Source organism: Talpa europaea (genome assembly GCF_964194135.1).
Source record: "Talpa europaea genome assembly, chromosome: 13".
Taxonomy (NCBI): Eukaryota; Metazoa; Chordata; class Mammalia; order Eulipotyphla; family Talpidae; genus Talpa; species Talpa europaea.
The window spans coordinates 29080700-29107123 of NC_140080.1; the positions used below are offsets into that span (position 1 = coordinate 29080700).

The 26424-nt window shown below is 43.4% G+C and overlaps 1 protein-coding gene across 1 annotated transcript; it reads left to right on the plus strand.

Annotated features, from left to right (window-relative positions):
• Positions 1 to 10617: 10617 nt before the first annotated feature.
• On the plus strand, positions 10618 to 24917 carry TXNDC15 (thioredoxin domain containing 15; the record flags this gene model as incomplete). Its single annotated transcript, XM_084252873.1, is given in 6 exon segments — positions 10618 to 10788; positions 10790 to 10868; positions 17935 to 18422; positions 19980 to 20143; positions 22418 to 22548; positions 24721 to 24917. Coding segments are annotated over 6 exon segments (1230 nt in total).
• Positions 24918 to 26424: the final 1507 nt, after the last annotated feature.

Below are 26424 nucleotides of genomic sequence, written 5' to 3' on the forward strand. Positions count from 1 at the left end.
ATAAATAAAAACATGCCTCTATTAAAAAAAAAAAAGAATTCCAAAGTGAGATGAAATTTAAACTGGGAGCTGATAGACGAGTAGGGGTTGATGTGCAGAAGAGGGAGAATGTTAGAAACAAAAACACTGCACATGCACAAAACCTCGGTGTGCTATTTCAACAACAAATAATTGTGCATGGTGAGTGGTGACAGTGAACAAGGATTGGGAAGGGGTATTGAGGTGGACCAGATCAAATAGAAGGGCCCTGAAAATCTACTTAAAGACTTTCTGTTTTCTTTTGAGGACAATTGTGAGTCAATGAAAGGCTTAAAGAGAATTACTTGCTCACATTTGTAGTTTATGTTGGCTTGAAGGAGGAGAGATTTAAGTCAGGCATAGTGATAACGTCTCCTCGGGGTGAGATATTTAGAGTAAGATTAGACAGGGGGAAGAGAGGACGTGAAGTGGACATCGTGAAATATTGGATGGTTTCATTATAGGTGGAACACAGGGAAACCGAACAAAGGGTGAGGAAAAAGACAGCTCACTCCCAGGCAAACCATAGAACTGAGGCCTACAGTGGGGAGAGGGGTCAAAAGGGAGGGAAGAGCACAAGGCACTACGGTGATGGTTCATGGGTGCTGTGATGGTAGGAGAAGTATGGGTACTACATCTGAGGGGAGAAAGCAAACACTGTCCAGAAATGAATGTAAGAAAACAAAAATAGGCCTCCCTGGTGGCGCAGGGGATTGGAACACAGCCTATAAGGCTGTCTGAAACCACTGAAGCACAAGTTTGATCCCCGGCCGGGGAGCTGCCCACATGGTGCAGCAGACCTCCTGACTCGCTTACTGCTCCCCTCAGCAATGTATTTTGGTTAGTCTGGCTGTTCTGTTCCCTGCTCTGTCTCTGGTGAATCCTCTCACCACCCACACCTCTGGCCTGTACCCCAGTGCTTGTATGCATAAATAAATAAATCTTAAAAAAAAAGAAAACAAAACAAAAATAATAAATAGAAGTTAATCTTACCCAAGACCACAAAGCTATTAGAAAAAAAAAGTGGACATTGTGATCTGAGACAAATAATAAAATTTGATCTCAGTAATGAGGGGAAAAGGGGCATCAAAGATAATGTCCAGTTTCTAACATCAGTGGTAACAGTTTTTACTAGGCTAGGAAACTTGTGTGTGTCTGTGCGCATATGCATGTACACATGGTGGGAAGTGGTTAAATGGAGTAAGTTCAAGCCAAATATGACAGATTAAGATAGCCCCTGCCCATATCAAATGGTTACTTTTTTTTTCTAGCATAACCCAAGATCTATCCATTGTGGATGAAAGTGGATTTTGTTTTTACAATCGATAGGGTGTATAGGGCAAAAACGAACTATTCTTGAATTTTGTTAAACTTCAAAGCATTTTTAGTATTTTCCCCAAGCTATAAAGTAGCCTCATAAATTAAATAAACCTTAGTTAACTATTGAGCATACACTCTACAGTGTTGATTGCGTATGGAAACTAAACTGTATAAAGCCAATTTCTATTCATTCTGAATTGATATTTTAATGTAAATTTTATCTCTTAAATTAGTTAATGTTAGCACTGTCAGTGAAACTACAGCCCATCTGCCAATGCATAGGCTGTAGGCTAGGTTTTAGGTGAATTTTGCCAGAAAAGCCTTATCATAGCAGTTTATTCTCCATAAGCTCAGAAATATCAGGTAAGAGATCATTCATATTATGATGAATGATAAATCATTTTAGGATCTACTTATATGGCTGTTATACTGTCATATAAGAACAAATAATAAATTATTTGTTATTATGGCAACAAATTACTATTTGCCATAAAAAAAGAGCAAATAATGAAAACTAGAAAGTGTTAATGCAGCCTCAGTATGCCAGGTACAAAAATACTGATGACTGAAACAATGATTTCTTGGAGTAACTAGGATTGTCACCAAAAAAAAAAAAAAAAAAAAAGGTCTTTGTAAAGGTTTAGTTTTTTATTTTGGAAGTAAAAATAGAGTATAGTGAAAGACCTGTCATGTGACCATCATTAAACTTTCATAATTAAAAATTCAAGACCTTGGGCCTCCCTGATGGCGCAGCGGTTGAGGGCTAGGTTGCAAAGCTGCCCGCAGCCTCTGCAGCGCTAGTTCGATCCCTGGCTGCTCCCCGGCCGCCGGAGGAGGGTCCCACATGGCGCGCAGACCTCTCCTGCCGCCCGCTGCTCCCCTCAGCAGTGTCCTTCGGTCCTTCTGCCTGCTCTGCTCCCTGCTCTGGCTCTGGTGAATTCTCTCGCCCTCCCGCGCTTCTGACTGTACCCAGTGCTTGTATAAATAAATAAATAAATGTTTAAAAAAAAAAATTCAAGACCTTATCTGTCACTTATATCCCACCTGCTCTGTCACCCTTCTATAAGCCATTTCTCTGTATCATATCATGTCATCCTATCATCCTAAAATATTTCAGTACATCTACCTAAAACTAAAAGACTTTATACAGCATGAAACGTTTATTACACTTTTAAAAAGTAGCATTTCTTAAATATCAAGTACCTAAAACGTCCCACAGATATAAAAATTTCTTTAGTAATTATGTCTATTGTAGTATAATTTGTGTATCAAGAAAAATCTCACCCATTTTACAGTCTATTCTGTTTTGATTATCTAGTCCAGTGCCATTTGTTAAAAAGATTTTCTTAAAAACGGCCTCCCTGATGACTTAAGGGGTTGAGCCTCAGCACTATCAAAGTATTGGCAGCCACTGCAGCATGAGTTCGATCCCCAGTGAGGGAGCTAACCCACATGGCGCAGCAGACCTCTCCTGTCTTGCCTACTGCTCCCCTCCGCAATGTATTTCAGTAGATCTGCCTGTTTTCCTCCCCACTCTATCTCTGGTGAATCCTCTCACCCCCTGCATATCTGACCTGTACCTCCATTCTTGTATGCATAAATAAAAAAAAAAATCTTTAAAAGCAAAAAAAAATTTCCCTAAAAACAATAACAAAATATACTTTCCCATATTGATTTACTTTGGCAGGTTCAGAATGGTCAGAATCAACTCAGATGTTGCTTCAATCAACATTGACAGGGATTCCCCCTCGTCTAACAATGCTATAACAAAATGACATTATGTGATGACCTGGTATATTGATCTTGTTTCTGGAAACCTTGCTAAACTCACTTATTAGTTCTGGTAGTTTTTTTGTAGTTTCGATCAGATTTTCTATACACAAGATAATGTCATCTGTGAGTAATGATAGTTGTTCTTTTTTTTTTTTTTTAAAGATTTTTATTTATACAAGAGTCTGGGTACAGGCCAGATATGTGGGAGGGTGAGAGGATTCACCAACTACAGCGAGGAACAGAACAGGCAGACTGACTGAAATACACTGCTGAGGGGAGCAGTGGACGAGACAGAAGAGGTCTGCCGCACCATGTGGGACCCTCGCCGGCCAGCCGGGATCGAACTGGTGCTGCAGAGGCTGCGGACAGCTTCACAGTGCTGCGCTAAACTGCCTGCACCACCAGGGAGGCCTGATAGTTGTTCTTTCTTTCCAAACTATATGCCTTTAATTTCTTTTTATTGTTTATTGCACTGGTAAGAACCAATATAATGTTAAAAAGAAATAGCAGAGACTTCATTGACTTGTTCCTGATGTTAGAGAAAATTATTCAGTCTTTTCATCATTGTATGATGTTAACTGTATGTTGATCCCTTTAAATGGTTTGAGAAAGTTCCCTTCTGTTCCTGGTTTTTTGAAAGTTTTTAAATTAATCATAAATGGGAGTTGGGTTTTGTAAATGCTTTTTTTCCCTGCATTTTTTTATCATATATTTTATTCTACAAATGGTTCTACTCTGTTATACAAATACGTATGGTATATTACAATAATGTGTTTGGGATGTAAAACAATCTGTATTCTTGGGATAATCCTCACTTGGTCATGGTCTATAATTCCTTTTATGTATTTCCAGGTTTGGTTCACTCATAGCCCATTAGAAAATTTTGTCAAAAAATTGGTTGGATCAATATTTGAAGGGCTTATGTCTCTTAACTCTTACAGATTTCATTTCTTTTCCCCCTTATAGTATGTTCCATGCACCCCCCCCTCAAGTTCTGGGTTTTGTTGATTGCATACCCATGTTTTTTTAAATTCTCTAATCCCTGTATTTTTTTTCCCTGTAAACTGGTGGTGAGATCTAGAGGTGTGATGATATTCCACTTGGATTTTTGAACATCTTTGGTGGTTTTGTGCACTTCCTATGCACTGCATCTCTGCCCTGAAGGCAGTGATACTCAAGTTGATCTGCAGGTTCAGGTGTTGTTGGCCTGTCATTCATGTTACAATTCCTCTTTTTTTTTTTAAAAAAAAAATTTATTGATTGGGCCCCCCTGGTGGCACAGGCGGTTGAGCGCCACACTGTGAAGCTGCCCACAGCCTCTGCAGCTGGGTTCAATCCCAGCCGGCCAGGGACAAACCCACATGGCACGGCAGACCTCTCCTGTCTCTCCTGCTGCTCCCCTCAGCAGTGTATTTCATCAGTCTGCTTGTTCTGTTCTCCGCTCTGTCTCTGGTGAATCCTCTCACCCTCCCACACATCTGGCCTGTACCCTGGTTCTTGTATAAATAAATAAATATTAAAAAAAAAAGATTTATTGGGTCTCCCCAGTGGTGCAGTGGTTGAGTGCTGGGTTGCGAAGCTGCCCACAGCCTCTGCAGCGCCAGTTCTATCCCCGGCCACCGGAGAGGGTCCCACATGGCGCACAGACCTCTCCTGCCGCCCGCTGCTCCCCTCAGCAGTGTACTTCGTCAATCTGCCTTCTGCTCTCCCCTCTGGCTCTGGTGAATTCTCTCACCCTCCCATGCTTCTGACTGTACCCAGTACTTGTATAAATAAATAAATAAATCTTAAAAAAATATATTTATTTATGCACACCAGAACTGGGGTATATGCCAGAAGTGCTGGGGGTGAGAGGATTTGCCAGAGACAGAGTAGGGAGCAGAACAGGCAGATCTGCTGCTGAGGGGAGCAGCGGGCAAGACAGGAGAGGTCTGCTGTGCCATGAGGGTTAGCTCCCTGGCCAGGGAGGGAACTCATGCTACAGTGGCTGCCGATAGCGCTGAGACTTTAACCCCTGTGCCACCAGGGAGGCCCTTACAATTCCTTTTTGCTTTTCACTTAATGATTAATATTTTTGGCTAATAATAACTGTATTTTTCAGTATTTTCCAAAGAAATAGAACCAATAGGAGAGAGAGAGAAAGAAAACAGGAATTGGATGAAATATGGAGGCTGGGATTCCCTTGATCTACCATCTTCAGGCTAGAGAACCAGGAAAATTGAGTCCAGCCTGACTCCAAAGACCTGAACCTGAAAAGTGAGTGGTGTAAGGCCCAGCTCAAAAGCCCAAGTATGGGAATGAAGGGGGCTAATGATAGAAATCCTGGCCCAAGTCTGAAGGTTCAACAACAAAGAGCACCACTGTTTGAGGGCAAGAGATGGATATCCCAGGCTAAGCAAAAAAGCACACTTGCCCTGTCTTTACCTTTTTTTTCTATTTAGACCCTCAACAAATTGGTTGATGCCCACCTGCATGGGTGAGGGTGAAATTCTTTAATCAGTCTGCTGTTTCAAATACCTCCAGATACACCATATATATAGACATACCCAGAAGTGGTGTTCTAGCAGCTGCCTGGGTACCTCTTTGCTCAGTCAAGTTGTCACTGTTAGCCATCACAGTAGCCTTTGATGATCTTGGCCTAGCTTCATTATTTCTTTACAGGTTGCAAAGTGGAAATTTTTAATTTTGTTATTTCCTTCATTAGTTCAAATATTTCAGTACAAAAAAAATTTTCCCTCATTAAGTATTTTGTTACCTTGAAATAAATTTTGTACAGGAAAGATACATAAATTCCTGATTCTTTTCTTTTACCTAGAATAACAAGTTATTTCCAAAGATGATTTGTTAAAAAAAAAAAAAAGTGTGTGTATGTGTGTGTGTGTGTATTTTCAATATAAACTCATGGATTCTAACATGAGATGTATTCATGTATTGAAAATAATTAATTTTTATGCTCAAATTGTTCCAGTTGTCTAATAGGAGCCACTTTGTTTCCTTAGTCATTTTGACATAACCCTGGTATTCTTTTGACAGCTTCCTTGTGTATTGGTGTGACAAGATGTCCCAGACTCACAAAAAGGTCTTTTAATTCAGCAAGGCAGTTTAGGGAAGCAGTATGCTCTGTCTTGAATTTTATTTTATATATTTATTTTTAAAAGATTTATTTATTTATACAAGCACTGGGGTATAGGCCAGGGGCGCAGGAGGGTGAGAGGATTCACCAGAGACAGAGTGGGGAACAGAACAGATGGACTGAAGTGCACTGCTAAGGGGAACAGTGGGTGAGTCAGGAGAGGTCTGCTGCACCATGTGGGAATCTCCCTGGCCGCTGGGAATCGAACCTGCACTGTAGGGGCTGCGGACAGCTTCACAGCGCGGCACTCAACCCACTGCGCCACCAGGGAGGCCCTCTGTCTCGAATTTTATGGTATATGAATTTTAGAAGAATTTTCTTCATATTTTAGAATTGCCATTTTATACAATATTTAAACAGAAAATCATTATGATGACATCTAAAATTTTTTGATAGGTGGGATAAGGAAGGAAAGCAAAGCAAATAAAAGGCATGTTGAGGGCCTCCCTGGTGGCGCAGCGGTTGAGCGCTGGGTTGCAAAGCTGCCTGCAGCCTCTGTGGCGCAGGTTCGATCCCCGGCTGCTCCCCGGCCACTGGAGGAGGGTCCCACATGGTGCGCAGACCTCTCCTGCCGCCCGCTGCTCCCCTTAGCAGTGTACTTCGGTCCTTCTGCCTGCTCTGCTCCCCGCTCTGGCTCTGGTGAATTCTCTCACCCTCCCTCGCTTCTGACTGTACCCAGTGCATGTATAAACAAACAAACAAACAAATAAATAAATAAACATGCCTCTTAAAAAAAAAAAAAGGCATGTTGAAAGTGTTACACTTTTTTTTTTTTTTTAAAGATTTATTTATTTATTTATTTATACAAGCACTGGGTACAGCAGAAGCGCGGGAGGGTGAGAGAACTCACCAGAGCCAGAGTGGGGAACATGAACAGGCAGACTGACAAAGTACACTGCTGAGGGGAGCAGCGGGCCGGCAGGAGAGGTCTGCGGGCCGAAAGTGGGACGAAAGTGTTACACTTACCCTGAGATGTTCCTGGTAAACTTCTGATTCCCATTCTGAGATACGGTGTATCTCTTTGAGCAGACTTCAAAAGTAAGAGTTATCACTAAGTGTGCTGCTTTTGTTTTCAAATTACGGTTCTCCCCTGCACACAGACATACCAGTACCTGGTTTCCTACTCTAATAAAGCATCTTTTAAGTTTTTTTCCTGTCCCCTTCGCCCCAGCCACAATACCCCACAGTGGCTTTCCAGTAAGAGCAGAAGCATTTGGATAAAGATTTGTTCTTTTTATGGGATAAGGTAATATTTTTGTTGCAATTTGTTTATGTAAAGCTAGATATTGTTGACAAAGACATAGTTTTTTTTTTTTTTTTTTTTTGAAATGTTTGAACCCTGATTTCTAATAGAGACATTGAGTAGTGGTGATCCAGGGCATTCCCTACTGCTTTCATTCACTTATTTGGTTCATTTTCCTAATATGATATTCATAACATGTTACTTTTTCTGACTATGTTTGTAGCAAAACATACTGGATTTAGAGATGGAGGTGGATTTGAGTCCCTGCATAATCACTCATTAGCTTATCACCTTTGTCAAGTTGCTGCTTGAACTTTCTAAGCCTAAGAAATAGGTTTGTAGCGAGAATTAAATGAGAATAATGCATAAGGAAAATTTGGCCTACTGACAGTTTGTCTTTGGGTTTTAATTAAAGCTCTACCATTTAATATGGGACCTTAGGCAAATTACTCTTTTATGTTCTTCATTTTTAAAATGTGTATAATATTTATGCCAGGGATATTGGAAGATTATATGGGATATATAACCAAACTAAAATACTTAATGTGGTTCTTGGCATTTTTTATGATGGTAATTAAAATTTTTGTTATACATTCAAAAAAGGGCTTGAACATGAAAGTATCTTAATAAAATGAAGCAGATTCTGAATTTTTAAAATTCACCCATTGATTTGGGTATTGTCAGGGCAGAATACCAGGTAATAGCAGAAGATAGTCCTTTAACCCTTCAGATTACCTGGAAATTACCTGGAGTGGGGTGTGGGACAGGGGAAGAAGAATGCCAACTATGTTGCTGTAACTTGGAAGCTTCACTCTAAAACTGCTTCCTGTACTTGAATGATTTTATCTTCCTAAGAATTGCAAGTGCTGTTCTAAAACAAAAGTGTGTGGCCTATTGCCCTTTTCTTTTTATAGACATAATTTTTATGTCAGTTGTAATATTTTGTAGATGGGATTAGTGAATACATCTCTCCAAATGCTATATTGGATACACTGTCAAACACAGTAATTTGAACCATAATTTAAGGATTTCTTTCATGCTTAAGGATGTGGTGTTTTCTAAACAAAACTTCTCAAATCTGTTGTAAGCTCAGAGTTCTCAGGATATTATTGTGGCAATTTTTGGAAAATACACTTTGCCACAGTGATCTAAATGAAAACAAATGCTCGTCTGTTGACGAAAGTGGGGGAGACACAGAGGGAAAATGAGAGGGAGGAACTGGGAGAGAGAGCCTCCTGACTCATTAAATTTTAAAAAGCCTAGTTAAAATCTATCAAGAGAGAAACTAAACACTAGGCATGCAGGTGTGTAGCTGTGCATAACAATTCCAATTATTACTAGGCTCTTAAATAAATAACCAGAGGCAGTATTGTGTGGGTGCATAGATTTCATTTAAGCCAAAGAAAGAGGATGAAATCAACCCCCTCTGCCACAGAAACAAAAATAAAAGTTCAAGGCCAGCTTGAAGGCAGTTCTTTCAAGGAAAATAAGTGCATACGCCACCTGGTGGTGAGACAGTCACATGTGCGTTCTATTTTGTTGACTGCCATTGATTGAGTTGTTTCTGGTGTATTACAGTACTGAGTGAAAGAACAATCCTTACATTTGTAAATGTATTTGCTCCAACAAACAGCTGAAGCACAAGCACCGGGAGGAAAAGGAAACATAATAAAAAAAAGGAGTTGTGACCATAGGGGATCCACAGTGGAGTGTCCAGATGAGTCAAATTAGCTTCCTTTTCATTAATCCTAAATCTCCTTTGTTTTCTGTCCTATTCACTTTTTATGCACTGTCAAATTGGGTATGGAGGGTATGGGACAGGATAAGTTAAAGAAGGAAAGGTTTACTGTGGCACTCTTGGAGTTTAGGAAGATAATTAACCAAATGACTATAGAATGGTAATCTTTAGAACTGTGGGCTTTTGTTCTTCTCCATTATCTCCAATCCTCCAGGACCCAAAGGCGCTTGAGAATTTGCTATAGCAAAACCACGGCAGTCAGAAACACCCATGGAATCAGATTGATGATATATTTTTCCGGTCTAACAATCTCTGCAGTCTAATCTCTCTTTGATGGTCCCAATGGGATTATGGCTACTCCACTACAATTGTAGTATTCAAATAATGGCTACTATTGTACTTTCAAGTGCTTCTTGTGTGTACCAGGTACGGTGCTCATCACTTTACATCTCAATTAATCCACATAGCTATCATTTCATCTCCAGTTTACAGAAGAAAGTGAAATTTAAGAGATGTTACATAAAGTGGGACCCAACGGTTCCAATATTTATTAGTGGTTTGATGTAAATATCTGTGAACTCTAGTTTTATTTTTTCAGTCTTTTAAGTTTGACAGCTGCACTCTGCACAGATTTAGCACTGGTGGCTGTTCAAAACGTGTTTTATTGGATATTAGGAGGCCCTCAGCAGTAAAAGACCCTAATTACTGATCAAGAAAGAGGGTCATCATTTTCATGCCATCTGAGAGTATATTCTCTAGACTCCTTCCTCAGAATACCTAGGCCTGATCCTCAGTTGCACAATCCCTCCCTATCCATGCCTGCTTCATTGTAGGCCCTTTCCTTGCTTCATACTCAAGCTTTATGGTGCCACATATTCCAAGACGCAGCCTGGGAGGTTGTAAGTTTAGGAAGGGCGAGATTACCCTGCAAGTGAGTTAGCCAATCAACCAACAAAACCATCTGCCTTCAGTAGACAGGGTTAGGGTTGCCAGATATAGCTAATAAAATTACAAAACTCATTTTAATTAGAACTCAGTATGTGGCTTGTAGTAAAAAAATTATTCGTTATGTAAAATTTAAATCCAGGTATCCCCTATTTTACCAGGCGACCCTTATAAGGATAGCACCGTTTAAGAAGGTGATTCCACGATTTGCTCCTTGGAAGGAGGTGGCTTCGAGATCATTCCGGCCTGGGCATAAAATGCCAGGCAGTGAAGTATGTGCCTCTAGCAGCAAAGCCTCGACCAATTCATGAAGAAAGGGCAACAGCTCTCTGCTGCAACCGTGCACGGGACTTGGGCCTCTGGGAAGTTCCAAACGACCCGAAATGATTGATGATCGCTGGGTTCCTAAGAAGCCTGAGCACCGGAGCCTGGCTGCCCGGCTCCAAGATGGCGCTGCCGGCGGCTGCCAGCTTCCAAGATGGCGGCTCGGGGCCGCGCCCGCGCTCGCGGCTCTCCTCCCCCGCGTCCCTCCACCCCCAGCTCTCCTCGGACAGCCAGCGCGACTTGCGCCGCCGTGCGCCGGTTGCTCTTCCGCCCGGGTGGTGGTCCCGGACGCCGCCCGCCCCGCGCCATGCGGCTTCTCGGCTGGTGGCAGGTTCTGTTGTGCGTGCTGGGGCCTCCCGCCGGCGGCCTGGAGGGTGAGTGCGGGCCAGGGCCGGGGGCGGCCGGCGGCCCTGCGCGGAGAGACGGGCTGGGGTGGAGGTCGAGGGAGGGCCGCGACGCGCGCCCCGCTCCTCCCCGCCGGTGTCCCGGCCCCTCCACCCGGCGGCCCGGCTCGAGGCCCGGGGCCTGGGGGGGCCGGGGGTGGGGGCCCCCTCAGCTGTCGTGCGCCCGCCTGGCGTGCCCTGTGTGAGCGCTGACTGAGGCAGACCCGCTTGTGGTGAGCACTTCGTTATTAAGGATGACAGTCGGAGCGAATAGCCGGGTTGCCCGGTGTCCTTTTGCGGGGCCAGGCGGGTGGTTACTGCTGTCCATCTCCCCGAGCCCGCCCGGCAGCCCCGAGGGCCTCCGTGACCGCTCAGAGTGAAGGTGCCCCGCTCCGGGGCCTCGTATTCTGGTAAATGCAGAGCCTGTCTCTCTGACTACAAAGACCAGACTGAGCGCCCCACTGGCCTCGTTCACAAGAAGGCCACTCTTGCTCAGATGCTTGCGGGAAAGATAGGAAAAGACACGGGAGACGCCCTGGGGAACCCGCTGCTTGCCAGGACTTGCTCTCAGGGGCCCTTGGGAGGAGAGGCAGCCGCCCGGGTGCATGGCTGTGTGCGTGGGCTGCAGTCTTTACTGGAGTTGCACCTTCGCCCCACTCCTCACAGTCCTATTGAAGTTCAGACTCTGTCACCTTGCTTGTCATTTCAGAACCTAGCAGGAATAGGCAGGGTTTTGAGTCTCTGGGGTGTCTCGGAAGGAAGCAGGGCAGCCAGCTTACTAAACGCAGAGAAGCTCAGGAGTATTAACACAGCACCATTCAAAGTGCTCACTGTGTGTCAGTCGCTGTGCTTCGGGCTCTCAAGTGTCATTTCACCTAAACTTTATAAATGCTTGTGAAGTAGATGTTGTTATTGTTCCTGTTTTATAGATGAGTAATCTGAGACTCAAGAGTCAATAGTCTTGCATTGTCTACAGCCAGAAGTGGAGGAGGCACTATTCAAGCCCATGTCTGCCTGACTGTATAGTTGAACTTCGGTACCACACTTCTCTGCCTCTGCTCCTAACCACCAGCCTCAGAGAGTGGACAGCATGTCCTGGATGTCTTCTGTATCTCCCGCAGATCTTTCTCCAGCCTCTGTGACTGCCCTTAGGGACTCTCTTGCCTTCTGGGCTTCTTATGGGTTGAAATGAGGGAAAAGTGAAGTCACAGCTTCGAGAAGGCTCTCCTCACTCTTTGCCAGTTCTGTGACTGCTTCTGCCTCTGGATTGGGAAGGTCTGTCACTGGCAACTTGCACCCCCTCTTTTATGACTGGCTCTGGAATTCTTTATTGTTGCTTTTGGTTTCTGAACACCCAGCTGACTCTGGTGTTTCCTCTACCTAACTCTCCTCAAGTTGCTCTCTGTTCTGGCACAATCCTGGCTGATTCAGGGGGCTTCCTTATTGCCGTCTGTGTGAGTCCACCTGGCAGGGTCACATTCATGCAAACCTGGGGGTAACATCAGCCATAGGATGTCATTGTGTCCAGGCCATGAATGGGGTTAAGATCTAGAGACCTACTCCAGCAGGGTGGCAGCAAATCCAAGACTTTTTTTCCTACATGGGACACCCCTGGAAGATTAGCAATTAGTGGTGACTGTTGTTCACATTTCAAGAAATGGGAGCCACCTCCTGGCTTCAGCAGCTCCATGCCTGTATTCCTCAAAGTCAACTACATTCTTGCTGAGGCCCCCTCACATGCCATACACTCTGCCCTACTTTCGGGAAACGTGGTGAATCATGGAGAGAAATGGGCTTGCCTTTCTATCTCATGGAGAAGGCAGCATTAAAGGACTAAAGATAACTAAGTAGATTACAAGACTGGAAAGTGTTTCAGGGAGAGTCCCAGGGCTGTATTGGATACTACAATGAGAGACCCCGCTGGCCTGAGGCTCAGGGAAGGTAGAGTGGACCTCACAGAGGTGAAGGTTAGGATGTCTGAAGGCTGGGTCAGATTAGCTAGAAGACCAGTACTTTTCTGGCAGAGAAACAGCCCTCAAGACAACTCTGAGTAGAACATGAATGATCAGGGACCAAAAATGGTGGCATCAGTTGAGATTGTGGACAGAGGCCACATCACGTAGGACTTGGTAGCCACACTATAGGATGCAGACTCTTTCATGGTATGGGGAAGCCTTCAGAAGGGTTTTTAGAAGGGGAGTGACATGATCAGATTTGCTTTAGCTTTCACTTACACTTGGGTTACTGTGAGGAGCAGGGTCTGCAAGCGACATAGAGGACCAACTGGGGAGACCAGCTAATTGGCTACTGCAGTTGTCCAGGTGAGAGATGGCCGTGGCCTGGGCTGACAGATGTGAGTGGACATGGGTGAGGTGGATGGATTCAGAGTGCATTTAGCAGAGAAATTAGTAGAACTTAGTTACGGTACCTGTCCATCTCTTTGGATAGTAACCATCAGTCATAATCAGTGTTAACATCATCATTCTATATCATCACCACCACCACCACCACCAATGCTTCTGTTTATGACATGATTCCATGTGCCGCAGACCATATCTTTTCTCATTTAATTTTCATAGTGGTGCTGTGAATTTTTTTTTTTTAAGATTTATTTATTTATGCACACAAGAACTGGGGCATAGGCCAGAGTACGGGGGTGAGAATATTCACCAGAGACAGAGTGGGGAGCAGAACAGGTGGATCTACTGAAAAATACACTGCTGAGGGGAGTAGTGGGTGAGACGGGAGAGGTCTGCTGCTGGGTTAACTCCCTGGCTGGGAATGGAACTCATGCTGCAGTGGCTGGCGATAGTTTGATAGTGCTGAGACCTTAGGAGGCCCCAGTGCTGTGAATTTCTGCGTTTTGGTGTTTTTTCCTCCATTTTATTAGATGAGCACACGAGTATTTCCTATGAAAAGTATGGGGTGTTGCTCTTCCAATCTCGCTGATTTTGTCTTCCTCCGCACTTTTGACTCTCCTGCCACGGAAGCCATTGCAAAAAACCTGAGACTGGTAGAGAGCCTTCTGAAAAGCTAGAAGGGTGCGAGGGAGCTGACCTAGGCGAGGGCTTCCAGGTAGAGTTGGCATGTTCTCCAAATATCTTCCTTGCTTCTAATAATGCAGTTATTTCACTTTAAGTATGCCTCAAACTATAGTCAGCTTGTTTAGGTTAAGAAACAACCACTTAAAGGGTGTGTTGCCATGGGGCATTTCAGTGGCTCTCTGTGGTGGGTCATTTTTCTCTTAGTGTGGAATAATTCCTTGTTTCCTTTCTTCCCATTAAGTAAACGGAAACAGTGGTACCTGAGAACATACACATTGTTTTGTTCTTAATCTGAACTATGTACTTAAATATCTTCCCTAGAGGGGGGAGAAACACTCCCAGACTTAAAAAATACCAGCTCTTTGTTCACTCCAGCTCCCTTTTGATTTTTGTAGGAACAGGTATCTATTTTTACTTGAAGGTAATTAGAGAGAACCAGATTCTAATTTGTGCCCTGAATTTTTACCTTGAAATCCTTTTAGAATATTGGCATTCTCCTATTACTTATGGGACCTAGGATGCTAAGTTCTGAGGAAGCAGAGCACTGTGAAGCTGGGACATTTGGGAGTAGGGTTGATTCTAAACTTGGCACCCTTATTCTTCAGATGTTTAGCTTCTTTGGTGCTCACTTCCTGCTCAGTCTTATATATGACCCAGCAAACCTGTTAATTTCTTCTCATTGTACAAGTAGTACAGACTCATCAATGAGAGACTACAGAAAAACCTCCAGTGTGATCCCACCCCCCCACCTCCCACCAAATTGGCAAAACTCCCTGCCCAAGCATCTAGCGCCTTCTTTTAGTTACAGTTACATAAGTGCTTTGCCCTTTTATGCCAAAGACCCACTTTGCTACCCAAGTCCTGAATTCTGTCCTATCTAACATACATCATCACCTTTCCTTCCTTACCCACTTTCTCTCTCTCTTTTTTTTTTAATTAAGATTTATTTATTTATGCATACAAGAACTGGGATACAGGCCAGAAGTGTGGGAAGTGAGAGGATTCACCGGAGACAGAGTGGGGAACAGAACAAGCAGACTGTCTGAAATACACTGCTGAGGGGAGTAGCAGGCAAGACAGGAGAGGTCTGCTGCGCCATGTGCATAGCTCCCTGGCCGTGGATCAAACTCATGCTGCAGTGGCTGCAAACAGATTCATAGGTTGCATCCTCACCCCTGCGCCACCAGGGAGGCCCCTTCTTACCCACTTTCTCATCAACTTTATATAGCCTTGAATTTCTTCTATGTCCTGAAAATCAAAACAGAACCTTTCTTAGCCCCTGTCCATAGCAACCAGCCTATCTTTCTTGTCCCCTATGTAGCTAGACTTCAGAAAGAATTGTGTTTATCCATTTTGCTACCATTTCTAGTGCTTTTCCTTTTTTTGATGTGGATCCTGTTTCCAGCTGGCATTATTTTTCTTCTGCCTGAAGGAGTTTAAGAGTCTTGTGTTGTATCTGTTGGTAGTAAATTCTTTCATCTTTCTATGTCTGAAAAAATATATTGCCATTGGTTTTGAAAGATACTTTTGATGGGAATAGGAGTCCTAGATTTTTATTTTTATTTTTTCAAAAGATGTAAGAGCTGGGGTGTAGGCCAGATGTGTGTGTGTGTGTGGGGGGGGTGGAGGTGAAAGGATTCACCGGAGACAGAATGGGAAGCAGAACAAGTGAATTGACTGAAATACACAGCTGAGGGGAACATTTGGCGAGACAGGAGAGGTCTGCTTCACCCATTGTGTGTTTCATTTTGGATAACTTCTATTGCTGTGTTTACCACTCTTTTCTTTCTGCCATTAATCCAGTGCAGTTTTCATCTCAGATAATGTTGTTTTCATTGATAGAAGTACTATTTGGACCTTTAAAATATTTTATGTCTCTGTGCTTACTTAACTTTTGAACTATGTAATGCAGTTATAATTACAGTATATGAGGATATAATTTAATATCCTCATCTAATAATTCTGACATCTGTGTAAGTTAAGGATCAGTTTCAAATGGTTGATTATTTTTGTTACGGATCGTATTTTCTTGCTTCTTTTCATGTCTGTTAATCTTTGATTGGATTCCAGGAATGGATCTTACCTTGTTGAGTGCTATGTATTTTAGTATTTGTATAAATATTCCTTTTTTTTTAAAGATTTATTTATATAAGCACTGGGGTTCAGTGAGAAACGCAGGAGGGTGAGAGAATTCACCAGAGCCAGAGTGGAGAGCAGAACAGGCAGACTGACGAAGTACACTGCTGAGAGGAGCAGCGGGCGGCAGGGAAGGTCTGTGCGCTATGTGGGACCCTCGCCCTGCAGCCAGGGACGGAACTGGCGCTGCAGAGGCTGCGGGTAGCTTCGCAACCCAGCGCTCAACCGCTGCGCCACCGGGGAGGCCCTGTATAAATATTCTTGAGCTTTGTTCTGGGATACATTAAGTAACTTGGACATGGTTTGACACTTGCTCCTAGGGTTTGCTAGATGGAAGCAGAGCTGAGTTACTCTAGGTTTAATTGTGTTCCACACTCAGCAAGTCCCCTTTGTGTATTCTACCCAGTGCCTCCTGAATTTTGAGGTTTTCCAGTTTAGCAAGTGGGATCCTTGCTGTAGGCAGCTCTCCCACCTGCAGTATTCTGTCCTGCAAGCTCTAGCTTCCTTGGTCCCCCTGGACTGGCCGCTCTACCTCCTCGACTTGAGTCTGCTAGGTTTTCCTTTCAAAGCCTCTCAAGCAGTTAGCTAAAGCAATTGTAGGGTGCTTCTCATCTGCTTCCTGCTTCTCAGGTGTCACTGTTCTTCATTGTGTGATAGTCTTTCTGAAACTGTGATTTCATGTGTTTGTTTGCTCTTTTGGTTGTTTCAGAAAAATGGGGAAATCTGGCACCCATTGTTCCATCTTAGCTAGAGGCAGAATTCCCAGAGAATGTTTTTGAATTACTGAGTGAATCTGCTAGTCTCTGTGGAGATATTCCATGAACGCTTATGCAAACATGTGTACCTTTGGAAGCCCCCAGACCCCTCCCCAATCCTGAAGCCAGTTGGTCATTCCTACTTGGGTGACATGCTGTTGGCATGGCAGAACTCATTACCCAGCTGCTGCTCCCAGCCGTGGGCTGGGCGTGTGTGAGTGCACCTGGGCTCGCTTTCCCTGGTCGCTGCCTGGCACAATCTGGCTGCTGTTGTTGAGTTAATTAGGGTTGGAGGGTAGGAGTCATTGTTACAGAGGTGAGTGAAGATTGCAAAATGACTATATGAGGATGCCCAGGACTCTTCCCTTACCTGGAAACACTTGTACAAGTTCTACCTAGTGGTTCCAAAGTGGGAGGAAATTTCCCCTGCTTTTGTTCCCTCTGCTGTCCCAGCACATCTCTTAGCATTCCCAGAGTCCAGCTTTCAGAAACCACCTCTGGAAGGAACTGCCGTGTGAATCTAGCAGTGTTCCTCAGGCAGTACTGCCCAGCATCCCTAAAGGGTCAGGAGAGACAGAGGCCTAATTGGAATCAGTGTCCAGAAGACTTCGATTCAAGACTTGGTTCTGCTGCTTCCTAGCTGGGTGCCGTTGGGCATTGTGCAGAACCTCTCTGTGCCTCAGCTTGGTCATCTTTTAAGTGGGGTTGGTAATCTTTGTCCTTTCCATCTCACAGAGCTATTGTAATGTGTGCTCTGATGTTTTGCCATAGAATTTCTGTAAAGCCATCATTTTCTAGGGTATTTTAATCAAACAGACACAAATGTTAATGTGTTTGTGTTATACATTCCTAATTGGGTATCTGCACTGGGATGGTTTTGCTTATAATCCACATGGCAAGCAGCGGGTTTTGCATGAGGTTGTGTCTTTGCCCACTAATTTACTTGGCGTTCATTAGTACCCTTTTCCTAACGTGGATCATGGTGGGTGGCACTCTGATAGTTCTGTGGGAGGGCTAAATCTTTTCTTGGTAAGGGAAAGTTTCACACTTGAGGACTGCCATTCCCTGGGGTTCCTGTATTTTGAAGTTAGGTATGACTGTGAACTTGCTGACATGTTTTAGTTGCAGAGGAAAGCGGTCACTTGTGGTCAGAGGAGCAGTCAGCTCACCCTCTGCAGGTGGGGACTGTTTACATGCGTGAGGAGGCGCCTTCACGTGGTCCTGTGGGCCGGGACACATCTGTGGAAGAGGCCGATTCAGTGCTGGCTCTGGACACTAATGGTGACCCCATGGTGATGCTGTCAGTGATTCCTGGAGAAACTGAGGATAAGCTGAGCTCAGAGCCCAGTGGTGGCACCTGCGGGGCCGGAGGGGAGGAGGACTCGCGGTGCCACATCCGAGAGAGCCTCTTTTCCCTGGACAGCGCCGGAGCTGTCTTCCCCGACAGAGAGGAGGAGTATTACACGGAGCCGGAAGCGGCGGAGTCTGACCCGGCCCCAACAGAACACGCCAATAACACCGAAAGTCTGAAATCCCCAAAGGTGACCTGTGAGGAGAGAAATGTGACGGGTTTAGAAAATTTCACTCTGAAAATTTTGAATATGTCACAGGTAAGAGTCAATTACTTAGCACTTTTCTCCTTTTTTGCACATTGATTTTATGGCTGAACACCGTCAGCTTTCTAGTGGAGGGCCATAACCTCTCTCCTGTTGTAAGGAGAACAGCATTTAGTGGCCACTTGGGTGAAAATTGCCTTCGCTGTCTGTAGTGTTTGTAGGAGAGGAGGAGTTCACAGCTAGTGCTGGTGACATGTCTCACACAATTACATCCCATCATCCTTGGGGTAGTGTCACCGCCAAGCCTCATGATAAAAATCCCAGTGGACAGATAGGTGTTTCCCATCAGAGAGCATTTTTCTTCTTCCAAATAGAGTATTTATTACAGAGGCAACTGAAAAATATCACAATTACAAAAGCTGTCATTTATCATTGTTTCATTGTTTTTTTTTTTTTTAAATAGAGGCATGTTTTATTTATTTATTTGTTTGTTTGTTTGTTTGTTTGTTGGTTTGTTTGTTTATACAAGCACTGGGTATAGTAAGAAGGGCGGGAGGGTGAGAGAAGTCACCAGAGCCAGAGCGGGGAGCAGAGCAGGCAGAAGGACCGAAGTACACTGCTGAGGGGAGCAGCGGGTGGCAGGAGAGGTCTGCGCGCCATGTGGGACCCTCCTCCGGCGGGGGAGCAGCCAGGGATCGAACTGGCGCCGCAGAAGCCCCGGGCAGCTACTCAATCCAGCGCTCAACTGCTGAGCCACCAGGGAGGCCCTGTTTCATTGTTTAAACTAGTAATGCCCCTGGGGAGTATGTTACATTGATGGAAAGTTTCTTTCCTTCAAAGAGTGTGAGCCCTGTGTTGACTCTGAAATGAGAGCTGAGATGCTGTCCCACACCCAGCTGTGCTTTTTCCATTTTCCAGCTTCTTGGGTAAATGGTGATTCCAGAAAGAACGCCATGGTGATGCTTGATGCTTTCTGTAGGGTTGTTAAGCCAGGGAGCAGGATGAATTCAGGCTGCTTCTGTAGGAGAAGAAATCCTAGCTCTGAAAGCTGTGATGCTTATTTCATATTAGAGGTTACAGCGGTACAGGGGTGGGCACTTATACACACACACATTCCAAACACATGGCCAGGAGACACACTCTAAGCTGTCTGAGTCAGGGTGGTGGCAGGGATGGTACACCTTTGAATTGAACTGTCCTTTAGCCTGATTTATTGATCTGACAGTAGACACTAGGAGCTGCTAAGATGATAGTTTGCTGAGAGCCAGTGCTTTAATACCGTGGCTTAATTGTATGAAAGGCACAGTTCAGAGGTCGAGGCAGTAGCCAATATCCTGCGAGTACTTAGTATTTGAATAGTTGAATTAAATATCAAAATGATTTGATAGTAATATTAGGAAAGCTTTATAACTTCTTCGATAGTATTTTTCTGCCAATTCACAAATTCAAAATCCAGAACCTTCCTGGGGATACTATGTAGTCTCCTGCCTGTCCCCAGCCACCTCCTTTCCTAGGAGGCAACCGTGTTTCTTTTTTCTTTTTGGGTATCCTTCCAGAAGAACATGCATGTGCATTTACTACTGGCTTTAACACCTGTTTCTTTTACCACAGGACCTTATGGATTTTCTAAACCCAAATGGTAGTGACTGTACTCTCGTCCTGTTTTACACCCCTTGGTGCCGGTTTTCTGCCAATTTGGCCCCTCATTTTAACTCTCTGCCCCGGGCATTTCCAACTCTTCACTTTTTGGCATTGGATGCATCTCAGCACAGCAGGTATCTTCCTTGCTTGGGGTTTATGTCACATCTTTTGGATGATGGTTGCAGAGATTGGGAGGTCATAATTAGCTCGAGTAGAAGGAAGGGAGTGTGTGAGGGTGTGGGCAGTGTGGGCAGTCATCCTTGGGAGGGAGCCCATAGCCTCACTGTCTGGAGACTGCTCAAGAAGAAAGAGGACTGTTCTCTGCGTGGTGGGATTTATTTATTTATTTATTTATTTATTTATTTATTTATTTATTAAAGAGGCATGTTTTATTTATTTATTTATTTGTTTGTTTGTTTATACATGCACTGGGTACAGTCAGAAGCGCGGGAGGGTGAGAGAATTCACCAGAGGCAGAGCGGGGAGCAGAGCAGGCAGAAGGACCGAAGTACACTGCTGAGGGGAGCAGCGGGCGGCAGGAGAGGTCTGCGTGCCATGTGGGACCCTCCTCTGGTGGCCGGGGAGCAGCCGGGGATTGAACCTGCGTCGCAGAGGCCGCGGGCAGCTTCGCAACCCAGCGCTCAACCGCTGCGCCACCGGGGAGGCCCTGTGTGGTGGGATTTAAAGGTGGCTGTGCCTGATGGCTGGGGAGGCGCAAGAGGACTTTTTAGGGGCTTGACCAGACTGAATTAGCAAAAATTAGTATCACCAGAAGGATCTTGCCTTGTGAGTCTCATCTGCACGTTGGGTTCCCACCCCTGGCAGCCTGCCTCCCAGCACCCCTGTTCTGGCCACTTCGGATTTCTTTTTTTCTTTCCTTCTTTCCCTCCTTCATCTTCCTTTCCTCTTTATATTTATTCTTGCATGCATTTATTCTTAAATGTCTTCGTGACATTAATATGTTAATGAATTACGTTAGCCTTTTAAAACAATATTTACCCCTACTTTATGTATCTTTTAAAATATCCTTCCAGTGGGCTTTTTTCTTTTTCAAATGTTCAGTGAGATAAATTATTAGGAACTTTGTTCAGATGTTACATACTTCCCCCAAGTGCTGAGGCTGTGCCTGGCTTATAAACTGTGTGTTTCCCTCCTCTTCTAAATCAGAAACTTCTTAGTAGGTCATATAAGGCTATGTGTGACTAAATTTGTAATGTCTGGAAGGGGGCAAGTTGGTGGTAAAAATGAAATTGAACAGAACTTTATTAATTTGTGCCCTCCTGGTTTTCAGTGCGGACTGTGTAACTGCCTGTAGTTACCTGAAACTGTTGAGGAGGAAAGAAATGGCCCAACAAATCAGTAAATTCTCACAGTTGCTCCAGGGAAAATAGCTGAGTGGTGTGTCCCAAAGGAACAGACTAGAAGGAAGTCCAGGTCAATGCCCAGCTTTGACCACTTACAACACTGCCCCCAAGCCAGCAGGATTGCCTCCCAGCACCTGCTTAGCACTCTTTGGTTTTGGATCTGGTACTGTTTCCTGCCTTCCCATCCCCACTCATTGCCTGGATATTTTTATCATCTGCTTTCTCTTTCTTTGCTTCACTTGCTTGCATCCTTCTCAGTGTCTGGAAGGAAACATAAGTTTCCTTCATTATGGAAAATAGAAGATATTTGTTCTCATTATATGGCCTGGGACATGTATTTGACTCCTATAATATTTAAGTCATAGCACATGTGTATAGAAAAAAAAAATCCCAATTATTCAGTATTGTCCTTTTACTATGGAGAGACTGAGGCTTAAAGAGGTTAAATAATCTGCCCAAATGTTACACAGCAGGTTTAGTGGCAGAACTGAGGCTTGAACCTGAAGTGTTTTGACTCCGGACCTTATCACCACTCCTCTGCCATGTAAAGGTGAAACAGGACTGGGCAGGTTGCATTGCTTCTGAGTCTTCCCGCCCTAATTGTGAATTTCCTGGTGTGCTTGTTAGGTTATAGGTTCCCTTGCTTCAGCTCACTAAGGTAATTGCTTAGGAGAAGTTGAATCTTTTATGAAGGACGGAGATGGGGATTCTAAAGAGTTTAAAGTATCTTCTGTCAAGTCAATTTACATAGTATACTTGTCCATGAATTAGAATTTTCTGGTCTGATGTGTTTTGGCAGTCAGGAACTTGAATAGTGGAATAATTGTGTCATGGGTAGTTCTACATTGTAATAGAAAGCAACTCAGCAGAACAGAAATGTTCTCAACCATGACCCATAAAGAAGGAGGTCAGAAACAACTAGAAATCTACAGTTTGAATATCAGAAACCTCCACAGGTCACCTGAAACTGATGAAAATAAAGGGTAATTCTGTGAAAAGTCCACTGTTAATTCAGACTTTCTGACTGGCTTCTTTCTCTTGTAGCCTTTCTACCAGGTTTGGCACCGTAGCTGTTCCCAACATCTTGTTATTTCAAGGAGCTAAGCCAATGGCTAGATTTAATCACACAGAGCGAACATTGGAAATGCTGAAAATCTTCATTTTTAACCAGACAGGTATGTACAAATAATACGCTGTAGAAAAGCACATTTTATTGCTGGGGTTTTATGGCTTCTGTGGATTCTGATCTATTATTATGCTTAAATGGTGGATTCAAGGTTGGCTTTGAGATGTAAAGTGTCTTTTCTTATGAACTGCTATGAACCTGTTAAATGTCTCCCAATTACTGGCAAGCCTAACATGACTAGATAATTTTAATGATTTTTTAAAAAAAGATTTATTTATTTATTCATACAAGAACTGGGGTACAGGCCAGAGGTGTGGGGTAGAGGTGAGAAGATTCACCAGAGACAGAGCGGGGCATGGAACAGGCAGACTAAGTCAAATACACTGCTGAGGGGAGCAGCGGGCGAGACAGGAGAGGTCTGCCGCGCCATGTGGGTGTCTCCCTGGCCGGGGATTGAACTCGTGCTGCAGTGACTGCGGACAGACTCATAGGTTGCATCTTAACCCCTTGTGCTACCAGGGAGGCCCTAGATAATTTTAATTATTATAGGTATCTTTAAAACAAATACCCAGCTTTATTGAGACATAACTTGCAAACCATATACCTGTAGATATATTTTCATTTAAATACAGTATTTACACACACAAAAATGCATGAGTCATTAGGACAGGGGCAGAGTTTTCACAGAGTGAACACCTTGGGTAACCAGTGCTCAGAAAGAACATTATCAATTTCCCCTGCTGCATTGCTGCTTCTGTTTTCCCCTAGGAGAACTGCTGACCTGACTCCTAACACTGTGGACTAGTGTTACCCGTTTTTATTTTTTATTTTTTTTTTGTGGGACCCTCGCCGGCGGCCCTGGGGAACGAACTGGCGCTGCAGAGGCTGCTGCGGGCAGCCTTGCAGCCCAGCGCTCAACCACTGAGCCACCAGGGGAGGCCCTGTTACCCGTTTTTAAATGTTGTATTAATGGAAACATGCAGTGTGGATTCTTTGTTTGGCTCATTTCACTCACCATTATGCTTGTGGTGTTCATCTGCAGAGTTGCATATACTTGTGTTTTGTTCAGCGTTGTACTTATTAATCCATTTGCAGATGCTGTTGTGAATCCTGAATATTTGCCAAAACCTATGGTCTTATTTTTTACTCTGTAAAAACTGGACACTGAATATTTTTTTTAAACATTTGTGCTTTATTTATTTATTTATTTATTTTAATTTATACAAGCACTGGGTACAGTCAGAAGCGCAGGAGGGTGAGAGAACCCACCAGAGCCAGAGTAGGGAGCAGAGCAGGCAGAAGGACCGAAGTACACTGCTGAGGGGAGTGCGGCAGGAGAGGTCTGCACGCCATGCGGGACTGTCCTCCAGTGGCCCGGGAGCAGCCGGGGACCGAACCAGCGCTGCAGAGGCTGCGGGCAGCTTCGCAACCCAGCGCTCAACTGTTGCGCCACCAGAGAGCCCCTCAACACTGAATATTGATGAAATGTTCTTTATTGGAGTTCATTTCTCAAAAGCTTTAATGCCTCATTTATGAGCATCCTACTCCTTCCTGAAGTATATTCACTGAAAGCAAATACAAATTACATTATACCTTCCATATATATTAAGTTGATGTAATTATTTATATGTAACACTAAAGAACAAACAACTGAGTTATCTCAAAGGAGTGAAAGGCGTGTTTCCAGGTGGTGAGCCATTCCAAGTCTCCTGTGAGACTCCTGTTCATCATTCAAATTGACAAGGAAGAGAGGGGACCATTTTGTTCAGTGCTCTAAGAAAACCTTGAACACAAATGAAATCTGGAGTCACAGGATCTTTGGTAATTGCAGAACACAGTGGTGGTTATTTGAACTTAGCATTACTTACCCTGTAAAAATATTATGTAGATCTGTCAGAGTAACTTTACTAGTTATTTGTTGAACCTTGGTCTCAGAACAAAAGACAACTCTGATAATATACTAAAAGCCTTCTGATGAGTTCACAGAAATTCTAATGTTTTAGCTTTGAATAGCTGAATGGAGTCCTGTTCCTTTGATGTGGTGGGGAGAAAGGCAAGTTACAAATTATACTGACAGGCAAGTGAAACCCATCCCAGATATACTAGCAGTGATGTTTATTTTAAGATTGCATGTCATTTTGCATACCATGCAAAATACTTAAGAAAAAACTGTGGCAGGTATGTTTTCTATCTGATTTGAAACAATTGATTTCTCTTTCAGGTATAGAAGCCAAGAAAAATGTGGTGGTGACTCAAGCTGACCAAATAGGCCCTCTTCCCAGCACTTTGATAAAAAGTGTGGACTGGTTGCTTGTATTTTCTTTATTCTTTTTAATTAGTTTTATTATGTATGCTACCATTCGAAATGAGAGTATTAGGTGGCTAATTCCGGGACAAGAGCAAGAACATGTGGAGTAGTGATGGACTGAAAGAAGTTGGAAAGAGGAATTTCATTTCAGAAATTAATGCTGCAATTTCATACATTTTCTCCAGTGAAGTGTTGTCTTCTTACAACTTCAGTTGGATTAAAAGAATCATGCATTTGTTGCACTGCTGAATATGTAAAAAAATTTATGAACTGGTGTTTTAACTAGTATTGCAATAAGCAAATGCAAAAATATTCAATGGAATTCACCATTTTTGTTTTTACTACTTGAACATCATTCTTTACTTTAAAGGAATAATCCAGTTTGAAATGTGAAGATGTATTCTGTTGGGTTAGTAAATCAAATGACAATATGCTTGCTATCTAGGCAGACACAGGACTTTTCAGATTATAGTTTTAGAAAACCCTTGATTCCTTACCTCTAAGATGGTTGCTGTTTGTTTGCAATTTCTCAGTCTATAAACAGGAATGTGCTGTTATTGGAGGAGTAACTAGAATTGAAGTGTCCTTTTAAAAGTAGCAATTGATGAGAAAATAAAAAAGTCAAGTATCTTGGTGTTTCTGATCTCTATTTTCACTGAAAAAATTAGAAGTGGTTTAAAAAGTTGTATCTGGATAAGGCAGATGTTAGGAGAAAGTAAATGTCACCATAACTATGCTAAAAGCATAACAAATTTGTTCGTTACCAGCATGCATGAATTGAAACCTCAAATGTTCTTAGCACTGTGCTTGTTTTAGTGAGAGTTAAAGAAATAGAGAAAGTCTTTTTTTTTGTTTTGTTTTAACATTTTAAAAGGTTTATTAGGAAAATAAGAAAGAAAAAGAGAGGCGCCTGCATAGGCACAGGCGGGCAGAAGAGCTGCAGAAACAGTCCTTGCTCACTAGTTGACTGTAGTCTAGTTTAGGACACCTGTAGAAAAAACATGTAACTTATACAAAACTTTTGAAAAGCTGATTTTAAAAGACCCCTTGAATTCCGGTATACCACAGCTGACTATGTTGATACCTTACTTCTAAATTGAGTAATACCTAGTTTGAGAGTCAGCAGGTTACTTCATCGGGCACCCTAAGTTACACTGATACAGAATTTTCGATGTGCTGGCAACTAACGTGAACTTAAATGTACTCATTCTTTTTATTTTTATATTTTTGTGGGATCCTCGTGGGTGGCTGGGGAACGAACTGGCACTGCAGAGGCTGCGGGCAGCCTCGCAGCCCAGCGCTCAACCGCTGCGCCACCAGGGGAGGCCCTAAATGTACACACAGACACACACAACACACCCCACACCCCCCCATCTTAAATGTACTCATTCTTAAACACAAACACACACCCTAGTGTACACTGCTATGTCCTCTGCGAAAAAGCTTCTATTTTTAATTTGCTTAAGTTGTTTTCTAAAAAACCAAAAAAAAAAAAAAAAAAAGCGAATATACTAAAAACCACTGAACTTTCTAGGGTGAATTTTATAAGTGGATTACATCACACTTTTGCACAAAAATGCAAAAGGGGACTGAGTGAGAATAAGAAAAAATATAAAA